A 14,131-nucleotide genomic window follows, 5' to 3' on the forward strand; every position below is an offset into this window, starting at 1 on the left:
CTCCCATGGAACATGACCAGTTGGCTTTCTGGCAGGCTGAACACTTATCTACTTTTTAATGTAAAATAGTTCCCCTGAGATTTCATGTCATCTGACAAATGTCAGTGAGTTAGTCTACTGAGGAAATGGAGACCCATCAATTTATATGACTCTTCTATGTTGCTCAAGAAACTGGTGAGTTTTCTAGAATAGGACCAGATCCCCCCCCATTTCCACTCCGAAGGTTATATTTGACCTGCTTATCTTTCCTCTTTGTCAAGTGGCAATTACATCCTATCCAGCAACACCAGTATTTTTTGTAACAATCTTTTATAAGGAGCTTCAGAATAAACTAAATATGTGTTCTTTAACTTAGGCAGGAGCAGGCATTCCAACCCAAAAGCAAGATCAAACATGAGAAATCTGGACTACTGATTTTCTAAAATACGTTCTTTATGCCCTTCTCCTTTTTAATGAAATGCTCACTCTTGTCTGTGAACAGAAAGGACTTTGTATCAGTCGTTGCATGCAGGAAGCATCAGGCAGATACTTAAATGTATCTGCAGGATAAGTTGTAGTAAATTGTTCTGCTGCAAGGGACCATTTGTGCTGTGTGTGGGCTTGTTTTGCATGGACAGCAAGGCTGCCCTTCATTAAATTATCCATCTTGCCATAGGGCAGAACTGTAGACTGGCTTTCTATGAGCCACCAGATTTGTCCCCTCTCCCAGGCAAACAGTATCAGTTAAGGGACACCTGCAACATGAAGCATGTGTCCTCCAAACCCACAGCCAAGGCCATTTGGACAGCTTGACCATCATCTGATAAGAGGTGGGAGGCACCAGATAAATGTATAATTCAAAATTATATGAACACAGAGGTAGCATGGGAACCTCTCATAAAGAATCATAGAATGGTTTGGGTTGGAAGGGACCTTAATGATCGTCTAGTTCCAACCTTCAAAGGCAAATATTTGCTCCAGTCACCAAAGAAATAAGCAAAAGCTTGAAACCAGGAGAGTGTAGCTGCACAAGTGCATGACTACTTCTGAGAACAGCCAGGCATGTTTGATCCACAGTCTGAGATTCAATGCCCTCCTGATAGGCACAAACACAGGTTTGTATTGTTTCACCCCTGAACCTTGTCAGAGGCTATTTTAAACATGGGTGAATAACATGGTAGGAAAACAACTCAGCCGCTGGATGAGCTTTAGGTTGTTCCCTATTTATACCTGCCTCCTAAGCTGGCTGTGATTTTTTTTTCTGTTTTCCTCTGGCCAAAAATAATTCTCCCGAGCATTTCTGCACATAATAACAGAGAACAGAGTGATGATGAGCCTTGTGGTGATGGGCATCTGCAAGCACGTGCTGCTTTGATTGGAGACCCCAGTCACAGGACGTTACAGTCGCCAGCGGGATCAGAGTTAATCATAAGCTTGGGTTTCCAAAGAGAATAATCGTATTTAAGATCTCACCATTCACTTTCTGTGGCTGTTCTGCACTATTTCCTTAATACATTGTCCTGACCTACATCCCCTCCTGCAGACTCATTCACCACAGTGTTCATGGAGAAAGAGGATTGAATAGCAAATCTCTGCACAATCTCTTTCACGTTTCTGCATAGTAGAAGCGAAAATCACTTTAGCCGGTGGAATATTAGGGACAAGTGAAAGCCCAGCTTTATAGGATTCACCTACTTTTAAACCTTGTTAAATCGCTAACACAACTTACTTTAGGAAATGAAATGTGTATGATTTGAGGCTATGACATACTCTCCTGTGTCAGTCAATAAAAATCTTTCTAAAGTGAGGACACATAGAGCCTTACGCAGAGGGAGCTGCTGTTCGCATAACGATAATACTCAGCACTACCAGAGCACTTTACATTTTCAAAGAGCTTTAGAAATGTTATGATCAAGGTGGATGACTGGAATAGTAAATTTTAGTTCAGTTATTACTGTGAAACAGCAGTTCATTTCATTATGGAACATTTTAGGCCATATGGACTCGTGAGAATATCTTGAAAAAATTGGCCAGGATTTCTGACTCATGATGTTCATCCTAAAATGTAACCAGAAGGGAAGTCCTCAGTTTCTTGAATTTTCTCTGCTGGAAAGTTTTAGGGCTGTCAATGGTGGCAGACCAGGGAGTCAGGAGGAGGCTGTTTCTATCTGTGGTTTTGGAAGCATGTGGTCAGTGAGAGTTAGGAGGTAACTGAATCAGTGCAGCATGGGCATCACATTTGCATGGGGCAGCAGATCTTTGGGATGATGCTTCCAAGTACAGCTTCTTATCTTACAGCTCCAGAGAGATGAGCTAGGGGTGTTGATGCCTCCTTTACAAGTCTGTAAACTTTCAGGCAAGATCATTGTCCACATGCTGTGGCCTAGCTAGACTGAGGTCACAGTCTTTTAGCAATTCAAAATGAATACAGAGTCAATCCCTAGTTGATCAAAGGGCTCAGCAGATCCAGTATGGACATCCACATTTTATTTTCACTCCTCTCAAATTCAGTCAAGTTTCCTTGTGTTGTATAAGATAAGCCTCAAGTCTTAGTATTTGCTTCTTTAACTCAAATGCAATTTACAGCTCCTTTTAAGACCCTTCCCTCAAAGATTTCCTTATACAAAGTATGAAACCTGGCAAAGGTACAAGAAATAAAGCTAAAAGTATCCAGTCCTTGCACTCTGGGAAATTCCCACTGAACACACAGAAAATCCCTATGATCTCTCCTTGGGTGTCAGGAGAAAGACAGGGAAGCCCAGTATGAAGGATGACAGTACCTTGATTTAGGTGGAAATAGGGCACTCAGAGGCTCAGGTTCTCAAGTGGATTTGGTGCACAGTGACCATTTGGAAATCTTGGGAGAGTCTAGGTTCAGTTCAGTTATGGGAGGGAGGTCACTTCTGTAAGTCTCCACTGAGTGCCCTGGCTCTGCCTGGGAAGATGTGAAGGAAGGGGCATGACTCCTTCTCAGTGTGTTTGATTGCTTGGCAGTGGGACATCACTAACAATTCCCATGATATTGGCCACAAAAATTATGTGCCATCAGGGCACAAGGAGAAAAATGTAACTAATTAAATATTTGTCTCAAAATAACATCTCCAACATAAGAAAGCGTGAAGCTGCAGCATGAAAGGGAACTTTGGGCACAAAGATCTTAACAACATTAATCCTCTTTACATTATAGAGAAATAAAGATCAAAAAGGGACATGAATTTGAAATAGAACCCAAAAGACTATGTTGGGCTGGAGCTACAGGGACCATTGGGGCCATATGTGGAGTAGAAACAGGAAGGAAGCTCAAAGGAAACTGCCTTCTACCCAGCATGTCCTTCTTTCATCGAGCCCAAATACATCCACACCCATCAGGAAGCTGTAGGTAGAGATTTACTGTGGAGGTTGATCTCCTCTTTCCAAAGCCAGAATCTAAAAAGGCAAACAAGGACCTGTCTCTCAAGCTCATGGTGCAGACAGCATCCACCTACACCAGTGCACAGCAGGAATTTGCAGGGTCTGCATTGAGGAGGAGCTGCCTGCTGGGTTTGGGTAGGGAAATCCACCCCCAGCCTTCAAGCTTCAGTGACAGTCCCATGAAACAACACAGCAGCCCAAGGGGTTTGGTCTCTTTTCCTTTTTTTCGTGGGAAGTAAGGAGCTATTTTTATACCCTAGAAACAGCCTTCGGACTGTCAGTAAAACGTGGGAGGTTTCATAGTAAATGTTTTGGCTGACATTTTCTCAGAAACAGCGGGAAATAATCAGCGCATAATTAGAGAGGAAAAGACCTGCAAATGTCTATAGATCTGTGTCAAGTGCAAAGGGCTTTTTTTTTCCAAATTGACCTTAGTGAAGGTGAAGCTGAGCGTGTTTTATAGAATTATAAGATGATTTTACAGAAATTACTTAAAGGGTACACCAGTAGAAGAGCCAAGTTGCTGATTCTCAATAATTTTTTCTCTTCTCTTCTGCCATTCCCTGTAGCAATGTCCTCTTCTGACTTTTTTGGATAAGAAAGAGCACATTTTGTGGTGTCTACCTGGAAAAGAGCTCTTTTGGTAGTTGACTCTAGAGGAGATGGGTTATGTTTGTCTGAGAAACCTCCATGGTTGCAATTCCCTCAGAAGCTGCAAGGTGGGATGGGTAATCTGTACTCAGGCAGCTTTTACCCTCTCAAAAAATATTATGTGTCTGATCAGCAGGAAAACCTCCCCAGGAAATCAAACAATCTGCTCTAATCATGAAGGTAAATCTACCCAGTGAAATGTTCTCTGGGCCTTCTGTAGACTCAAGTGATTCCTAAAGAGACTGCTCCAGTCTGTCAGTTAAATAAATACATAGGAGAACTGTTTTCAGAAAGTCTGATTATGTCATCAGCCGAGTGAAAAGGCTCCTTCAGAGCTGCCCTCATCTGTTGAGTAATTACTGAGTTGGGATGGGGACCGAAAGTCTCCTTTCAACCATACGGAAAGACTTGATGCACATATGGGGTAGCTAATTTTAAAACTGCGGTATATCCTCCATTTCCCCTCCTCTCCCCCTTCCAGAATACCAAAGGGGTTAGGTCACATCCCAGAGCAATCACTTGCTACGTTTTCTTTCCCCCCTCTGTTTTCCTTTATCAAACACATTTCTTTCTTTTCCTCTCCTGTGCTCCCAGGCAGATACCTTGTATATCAGGCTGTAGCCTGGAGCAAATATTGTCTAGTCAATTTATATATAAGAAAAAAAGTACCTTTCTTTCAAATGAGGCTTTATAAGGGAGATGTTCCTGATCCCTTGTCTGCATCGCTGCTAACAGAAGCAGAGTTACCAAGTTTACAGGCAGGCAAACAACCAAGAGATGATGAGCGTAGGGAGACTGCAGCAAAGGCTGGACACCAAGAAAACAGGCAGTGAGAGGGAGAGGAGGAAGGAAAACTGCACTTTGCAGAATGAATAGCTTCTAACAAGTTTGAAGGAAACATTATTACGATTTTATTACCATATTTTATGAAGCCTCTCTAAAAACGAAGTCCTGAAGAAGCAATTAGGCTGAGAGCATGAGTTTTGCAGCTGTATTTTCCTGGCCCTCCACCTGCCCAGTCAATGAGCTGACGAGTATCCTTGTGCAGTTATCATGACGCACGGCTTGCTTTGTGTCCTCCAGTCCTCAAAGAACAAATTATGGATGGGGTCATGGTGGGACAGACCTACAGAAAATCAAGCAGATATTAATATTCCTGCTCCTTCCCTCTCCAGGGAGTTGAATCAGAGAAGACACTGAGGCTTTTCGGAAATTATGCCTTCTCAGCTCTGCTAAACCAGCAGCTTTAGGAGTTCAAGTCCCTCATCATTTCAACTCAAACTGGTGTTGTCCTCCCTACCCCTCTAAAAAGTGCCTCCTTGGAAGCAACTCCATGTAGGAATTCTCCAGCTGACTCCTGTCAGCTCCCTCCAAGTCCTGTGGCCTTTTTTTGCACATTCCTCTGAAGGGAGAATGAAATGAGTGAAAAATAGCACTGGCAGGCAGTTGTCTCCAAGGGCACTGGCTTGCGCTGCGCCTTTGATAAAAATACTTCCACCTCAGTTTCCCCACCTGGTGATTAAATATGTAGAAGAAGCACTCATGCGATTTAGCTGGAAAATGTCTTGCAACATAACTGCATGATTTTGTGGTGATTTAACTGAACTCCAAAATCCTCATGTTGATAATGTATGGTCACTGGACCAGTTCCATCAGCTCAGCTCATCATAGATGTTGACAGCATTAAGTCTCCACCCAGACAATGTGCTCCTGAGGGGAAACAGTCAGAGAACTGATCCCTCTTCAGTACTTATTTTAGGAAGGGATGCCAGAAGTGTATGTAAGAAGTGTAAATAAAGGATGCCATTTTTGTATCTGTAGACCAAAAAGGGTATTTTGGCATCCAGCTCAGATGAAGAGAAGTGTATTGCATTCTCCTGTGCTTGTTCAGATGAACCCAACCTTATGAATGTGAGCACATCAAGGGTTAATAATATGTCCACACCAGCTGAATCAGACTGATTTTAAAAGGCCATTGTTTAATCCATGAAACTTTCCAAAATATCACCCCTTGGGTAAATAAGGTGCTTTGCAGACTGTTGCATAATTCTCATGTACACATAAAGCTCCCTTCTCAGTTCAAAATATAAAAAGGCTCCAGACCAGGCAGTTGAGTGGGGAACAGACTGGAGTGTAAGTGTGCAAACGAAAGGATGAAATGTTGCATGTGGCAAAGCTGCCTTCTCAGATGTTCTTTGGGAGTGTTTGAAAGAGTTAAGCCCAATACTGGAATGTCTTGGGAATGTTGGCAGACGGAGAGTGAGCGGCTTTTTTCTTCCCTCTGGATGGAGTCCCAGGACCGAGCATGCAAAGTGATGACTTTGGATCCGAGTTTGCTTCTTGGTTCTGCAGCGCAGAGCTGGGAGGTGATGCAGTGTTACCAAGAAGCCCTTTGCGAGGGATGTGCAATTGCCTTCCTAAGTCAGGAGAGGTATTTTTACCTCTTCCTTGCTCATCTTTGGGTGCAGCAGGACTCACTTTGAGAAGATACACAGAGGGAGAAACCACATCCTGAAGGGCGTGTGCGAAGGGAGAAAGACACATCCCCAAACAGTTTATTTTGGCTGCTGGTTTTTTGTTGTCCGTTTTGGTTTGGTGGTTTGGTGGTTGATATTTTTTTTTCTTTTTTTTTTGCTTGCTTTTATTTCTCCTTCTTTGATGGAAATTGCAGTGACTTTTTAACCTTGCAGTTCATAAGGCACCTTGGGATTAGCTGGTTGCCTCTAAGCAGGGAATCCGGGGTGATTCACACAGGGAGCTGGCATGGCTGCTGTGCTCTTTGGCTTTGAGGATCTGCTCTACAGCTGGGACAGCCTGGTGTGGAGCCTGACATCCCGGGCTCTGAGGACTTGCCGCTTTGGAAACCTGAGGGTCCTGCAGCTCATGCTGAAGCCATGGTGCATTTCCAGAGACGTTTATCAGGTAGGGTTACAAAACACCAGGCCAGACCCTCAGACCCCAGTGCTGCAGGGGGGAGACCCCCTGGGAGTCTCACAGGGTCCTGTCCTGTTCCTACTGACCGCTTTGGGTCCTACATAAGCGGCGGGACAGAGGAGACAGCATGGGCAGGGGAGGTGTGGGAGGAGAAACATTTTGTTTAGGAGGATCGTGATGGGGTCTCCCATGGTGGAACACAGGTCCAAACTCTCCATTCCACAGAGCAGAGGGAAATAAGTGAAAGTAAATTAAAGTTCAATCTGCTATATCTTCTTTCCTTGAGCTTTATACTCATAAGTACAACCTTAGCTGCTCTGTGTCCTCACACTGTCTCTGCAGCTGCACAGGAATAATTTATAACTTACCCAGGGGAAATGATGCCTAAAGGCACCTAACCTGTGGAAAATGGGCATTCACAGGGGGTTTTAAACTGCAGCAGCCCTAGTTATCCCTACTCGACTTGTGCAATGCCTTCTGACTGCTTCGTCTTGCAAAGTCCCGGGCATCTGATTGTCTAAAACTTTTGTTTTACTCGATGTATCGTTTATGTGGTATTGAGAGCTTTGGGGCTTGGTTGACTGTAAGCCTTCTCTGGTGGCTTACAGTAATTGCTTGCAGCTTGAGGTATAATGACACAGCTCTAATAAACTGTGTGTGTTTCTGAGACTGACTAGACTGGGTTAAATAAACTGAACATCACAGTGAAGGAACTAGAACTGAATGTCACTTTGAATAGCAACTCATTCCAGTCCATAGGTGAGTCCAGGTTGCAAAGGCACTGTAAACCAACCAGTATCCAGCTCGTCTGCTTTTTTAATCAACCCTAGACAACTAAGGCTAGGCATTTATTCTGCTGTGGGGACAAACCCATTAAAATATTCATCATCTCCAAAGATTTGTTTAATGCCGGACGCTGGAGTGACTGATCGGTATTTGCATTTGGAAAAGGCATTTTCTGCTGCTCCCACTTACTCGGTATTTCACTTTTCCTGTGCTTTGGAAGTCTCCAAGTGTGAAGCCAAGTTACACAAAAGAAGGCAGATTAAAAGCCTGTAGAAATTGCGTGTGTGTTGGTTAGAGGGAGACCAGGGCAAGGCTCTTAGTAATTTCAGCAAACTTTGAACCAGCTTCAAATCATGCTCTGGTTTCAGCAGACTTCAGGAATAGATTTTATGGTCTTTGGAGTTCAGCAAGCATGGGCAGCATTTTTATTTTAAGTACTTTTTCCAGAAGACAGCCAGAAACACAAACGCAGAAGGGCCTTTGTCCCACTGACTGCCCTGGTGGCCCCAGGGCTTGAATTTGAAACCCCCTTGAGAGGTACCACTGTGATGGCTCCAGGTGAACCAAGCTGCCCTCCCTGGGCCGTGCTGGGTCTTGGCTGGTTTCACCTCACAGTTAACCTGTGCAGAGGCTGCCTGTGGTGTGGGGCTGCCCCATCCTCTCTCTGCAGCTTGTTTTAAGAATCTGAACCTGAAGCCAATTAGCTAACTTGGGCCTGGGAAAGGGGAGAGGAAAGCAAGAGGGCTCAATGCTTAACCCCTTTTTTACATCCCACCTAAGTAAAAGCATCCCCAAAAACTAAGGAGTTGGTTTCCAGATGTGTCCAGATTCTGATTGTTAATAACGTATCCCAGCCTACACACCATGCACCAGGAGATGCTACTGCCTGTGACAAATCCCAGGACTGGTGGCTTTTTAACAGATTTATTTTGTTGTGAGCACTGAGCACATCCACAAGTGAACTTTTTCCATTACAACATGCACATGCTTTCAGCTATCCCCCATGGCATTATATCACATTCCTGGCATGTTATCCCCCTTTGGTAGAGTCACCAATGAAATGGGACCAGCAAAGGTGCCTCCCTTCCCACCCAAACAAGCATCAATGCAGCCTGACACTCACAGGTCAGGGTGGACTTGCATAGCTTTTTGTTTCTCAGACAGTCAGTGAACACAAGCAAAACCTCAGGAAAACCACGTCACTTTATTTGTCAATGCCCATGAGCTTCCAATTCTTTGGAGAGGATCTGAAATAATGGGTCAGGCTCCACGAGAGCTGCTGCTGGGTGGAGGTTTGTTGGGAAAGGGATCTCATCACTTCAGAGATCGAGCAGCATCAGTGTTATTAGCAGCCAGGATGAGCTGATAGCTAACTCTACACTTATGTATATTAATCCTAAAAGCATTTCCTCCAGTAGTCAGCATCCTCCAATTTAAATGCTGGCAGAGTATTTTAGTAGGATATTACTTGGACAGAAAGCCTGACAGTTTAATCACTTCCTAGAGACAGAAACTTCTTCCACTGCTTATTACTTAGATGAGCAAATAAGCTCTTGACCATGATAGTTTTTGTTGCTACTATATCTTAATCCCTGTTGCTACTGCATCTTAAGAGCAAAGCAGATCAGCTGTAGGACCTCTGCATGATACCATAAGCAAAAAAACCTAAAAAGAAACATTAGCCAACTTTGTAAAATAAAGCAAAACTTTTTCATACTCTGAAAAGTATGCTTTGTGCTTTTTCTTTGAGTTAATCACAACTCAGTGCATCTCTGCCTCTGGGGCCACTTGCTGTGACTGAGCTGGAGGTAGCAGAGCAGTGTAGCACACAGCCAGGTTCCTGGCTGAGCAAGACCCATGTGCTGTGCACACACCACTGGGGAGGACTCAGCTCCTCCTTTGTACCACCAACCAAAGCCATGGCTGCATCCCTGACTTGGAGAATTTTTTGTATCCTTGCCCTAAACTGTTATCTCCACCATACAACCTTCCAAAACTTTGAAAGTCCCATTTAGTCTCCCATCTACAAAATATATAAAGACTAAACTAATGCTGTATAGAGGGTACAATCCAGATTTACTGCCAATACAACAGGCAATGAGTTCTTGAAAAGAAAACAAGCTCCAGGCATCAACATAATCAGTGTAATTCCCCTTATGTCTGACAAGAGAGACTTTCCTTTCTTGGGTCTCAGAAAGTCAGTGGCAATGCCACTGCATTAGCAGAGGTAGATGGAATAGCAATTTTGGGCTGCTGCTGGCTGTGGTGGTCAGAGTGCAATATGACACACCTGGGATTTCAATCTTCAAATCCAAACTGACACAGCAATCAGAAGTCTGGACTTGCTCAGGCTGCACTTTGAGTAGTAGTTGTTATAAAATAGGTTAAAACAATCACAAAATTGTTCCCTCGTTCTTGGTCTCCAGACTGGATTTGTCTCACAGATGTTGAGTGACTCCATTTCTCACTGTCTGTAAGCAATGCTTTGGTACTTAGGCCATCTGAGAACTAGAGGCTTTTGGTACCCTGAAGCAAGGTACCATCATCTGTCTCAGGCTGTGTTTCTTTTCCTGGAAAATAAATCCTCCTGCAAGTCTGCTTTGATTCCCAGGGATACATTTGTCTTCCCAGTCTGAACAAAACTCTTGCCTTGATCTGTTTTCAGTGGGGCTAATATTCACCAGTTGCCATATTTTAATTGTAAAGAATTCTTTTTATATTTTAATTGTGTTTTGTGATCCACCGTGTGGTTTCCTGACTGCATGATTGGAATTCATTTGAAAAAGGAGATTAACAAATAATAAACTTCCAGTCGAGGCTTTCAGACAGTCAGTTGTGCAAGATGCCACCGAGCTGTCGGATGTATTTTTACCAATGCCCAGATGTCTGACTGCTCTGACCTACTAAACAAATGGCCCTGTGAACTAACACAGTGTCTGCTTTTGCAGAAATACTCACATTTCAAGAAGTACTGGGGGAGGGCTGGTTTACTATTATGGGATAGGCAGTCAGTTCAGCATTTTAACATCCTGAAGACAATTCACTATTTATTTAATCTCCAAATCCATCAACAAATGTTTTAGTTTCCAGGCTATGCCTGTGCAATGTCAAAGAACATTAGGCAGTCCAGGACCTACATCTTCAGTAAAAATGTGTTTATGTGTCTGTCTGTTTAAAATCTCAGCAACTGCTCCTACCAAGTCAGAGGTAGACCATTGGATGTAGAGTCATCTCTCAAGGATACCAATCACAGACATTTAATTCCTCACACACTGTATGCTGTAGTGCTGTGTACTTTTTATATGCTGCTTCTTATCCACCAAGTACTTGGAAAGACAGTTAAGTAATTTTACTTCAGGCAGAAACAGATAAAATTACTCACTTCAGGCTATAGACACAAGCACAGAGTTGTCTTCAGTGCCTCGTTGCTCCTCACATGTCCAGTTACAGGCAATGGGAATAAGGAAGGAGGTGGGCTGTAGCATCAAGGAGCTGGATGTTCAACTAAAATGAAGAAGAGGAAAGAGCTTTTGCTGTGCTGGCAGACACACAAATTCATGAATCGTTCCATATTTTAGTAAAAAGTTTAATTTTGGCTACTAGGAAGAAATTATTGGATATTAGGAATTAATTCTTCACTGGGAGAGTAGTGAGGCACTGGCACAGGTTGCCCAGAGAAGCTATGGATGCCCCATCCTTGGAAGTGTTCAAGGCCAGGTTGGAAGTGGCTTTGAGCAACCCGGTCTAGGGGAAGGTGTCCCTGCCCATGGCAGGAGGTTGTAACTAGATGATCTTTAAGGTCACTTCCAACCCAAACCATTCTGTGATTCCGCTTTTCAGATCCTGTAATTTTATTTTCCCTGAGGAGAGGTGCTGGGTGGGCACATTTGAGGTGTGTTTCCCCACAGGATGCCCACTGCTGGCAGGGAGTGCTAAGGATTTTTTCCCCCAGCTGCCATGGGCAGTTGAGTTAAAGGATTTTGAGGCTTCTCCTCCATTTGCTTGGTGGATTTCTGGCACGCTGCTGGGACAGACTGTTTCCACCTCCTGTTGGGCTCTGAGACATCCCCACAATCCCATGTACGCTATGAGGAATGTGGTCTTCCTCCTCAAAAAGGAGCAATTTGGGAATTCCATTCTTGTTTCAGCGCCATTCTTCACTCTGCTTGCCTTGAAGACATCTTATTATGTTTAAGCACAATTAAAGATTCAAGAGTGAAAGAAGCATTTTGCAATCCTGCCCTGCTGCTGTAAAAGGCTGTGCAAATCAATGTCAGGCAAGAGGGAGGAAGGAAAGGGCTGAAATGTTAAACACATCATTTCAGATTGGTAAAACTTCCAAGTTTTGATTTATAGCTTCATCACCAAGTAGATTAATGTGGAATTCAAACACAACCAGCTCTTTGCTTTCCTTCCAGGCCTGACGTATTAACATTTCCCATTAATCTAGTCAGCTCTGGCACGGTGAAGGCTGAGGAAATGGGGAATTAGGCATATGGGAGTGTTGGGTGGGCAGGAGAAAAGAGCCAACAAAATTCACTTCAGTTAGCTAAAGTAAAGAGAATGGAACCTTATTCAGATCTCAAGTTGTAGCTGAAGCTGTTTCTGAAAGACAGCAAACCCAGATGTCTTCCAGTGTTGGGCAGAGAGTTTTTCAGTGGGGCTGTTGGTGTTCTGCTCATAAGGACAATGGTGGATGTGGGTACTGGTGCTACCCATAGAGTTGTGTTTGCAGGGCTCTTTGCTGGCAGCTGCTCTGTTCTCAGAACATTGTGATGCCCCAGTACAGCTGGTGTTCGGGAGGTTTCAGGCCCCATAAAGCCTGATTAGGCTTGAAGCCTGCCTAATTCCCAATTTCGAGGGGAGGCAACTATAATTTTTCTTCCCCAGCACTCTTTGCTGAGCTAGTCCACAGTGTCTGGAGCTGCCCTGGAGACTTCTCAAACTTTACTATTATATATTTAAGCATTTATGAGACTTGAACTGCTTCCCAAAAAACAAAAACAAACAAACAAAAAAAATACAAAAACCAAACAAACAAAAAAACCCGACAACAACTAACACAAATCACACAAAAAAGAGGAAAAAATAACCCTCCACCTAAAACCCCTAGAGCTGAAGAAAGGGCTAATGAGCTTCATATGTTTCTAAAAGCAGTTCAGGAGCTTTTGGCTTGAAGAGTTTCTCACCCCATCTTCACTGCGGGCAGAAGTAAAGAAGGTTATACAGGAGAAGGAGGGGGGAGAAAATCAAATGTTAAAAATTCATCTCTGCCAGAAATCATATGCAAACAGACGGGGGGGAAAAAGAGCCTATGGGGAACCTCAAAGCATTTCCACTCAAGACATATATGGAGAAAGCACAAGAGGTGTTCAATAAGTGCCCACCCCCCACGTATTTTTATAGCACACTGTAAAATTGCCCTCAACATTTGGTACAGACTTCCCCTGCCTTTGTGGAGCTGGGAAGGGCTGGGACAATCTGGTAGGACCTGTGCCACTGCCACCAGCCCCACCACAGCCCCTCGCAGCACTGATGACAGTGGAGAGGAGGTCAAAATGCTAATGCTTCAAAATATCCAGTTAGACATTATTGCTTATTCCCTCTCTGGGACATGCCAAATTATCCTGCCTAGGGCTGGCCTTTATCCCACACTGCGTCAGGCAAGAGGGCAGTAGCAGCCAGGTTCAGGTAAAGCTGGATGGATACTTGGGACGTGTTGCCTGAGGCCAAGAATTCAAAGTAAAATGTCATGGTGGGGCTCACTAGAGGAGCACACAGAGCTTACACACCTGGGAAGTTTGGGGCAATTACCCTTTTGTCTCCTGAGCAGTCACAAACACCTACTCCCCTCAGCTTGTGGGGTCTCATCTCCCCTTCCAGTGCCCCAAGGCAGCTGTAGGTCAGGGCAAGAGGCACAGGGCTTTCCTGGAGGCCCGGGAGAAGCTCCAGAGGTGTTCTGGGCAATAGTTGAGCCTGGACCATTAAATCACCTCAGGGATTGCTGTGCTGCCTTTCTGTTCAGGCTAACATGGAGCTGCACCAGGCTGGGGCTTGTTAACTAATTGTTAACAAACACAACACTGTCGTGTTTTCCATGGGCTGTAGCTTGTTCGGTGCTGCTAGAAAATTAGAGAGACTTTAAAACAATGTTGGCCCTCCTATCTGTCTTTACATGAACTTTTAGGGATGGTAGGACAAGTGGTGAAATCTCATGACTGAGCTTTTTTCATTGAAGAAATACAGCAGCCTCTTTAAAGGGGAGGTGTACTTGGCATTGTTTTGCTCCTCTGAGCATTTTTCCAACCTGCCTCCCTGTGAGAAACATTCAATCTCCAGTGCTAGTTTGTTCATGGGAAAGGAGTTTGAT

General features: G+C 44.0%; 1 protein-coding gene across 7 annotated transcripts in view; it reads left to right on the forward strand.

Annotated features, from left to right (window-relative positions):
* FRMD4A (FERM domain containing 4A) overlaps window positions 1-14,131 on the forward strand; it is a 366,759-nt gene that overhangs the window by 179,442 nt on the left and 173,186 nt on the right. For 2 of the 7 annotated variants that reach the window (XM_064656468.1, XM_064656467.1), the window contains exon 1: window positions 6,790-6,963. The exons of the other annotated variants lie outside the window; for them this stretch is intronic. In XM_064656468.1, the coding sequence (XP_064512538.1) occupies window positions 6,805-6,963 (159 nt within the window). In that variant the 5' untranslated portion in view covers window positions 6,790-6,804. Of the gene's footprint in view, window positions 1-6,789; window positions 6,964-14,131 lie in introns of those variants that run through there. 7 annotated transcript variants of the gene reach the window in all.

This window comes from Pseudopipra pipra, chromosome 5, assembly GCF_036250125.1.
Source record: "Pseudopipra pipra isolate bDixPip1 chromosome 5, bDixPip1.hap1, whole genome shotgun sequence".
Classification (NCBI taxonomy): Eukaryota; Metazoa; Chordata; class Aves; order Passeriformes; family Pipridae; genus Pseudopipra; species Pseudopipra pipra.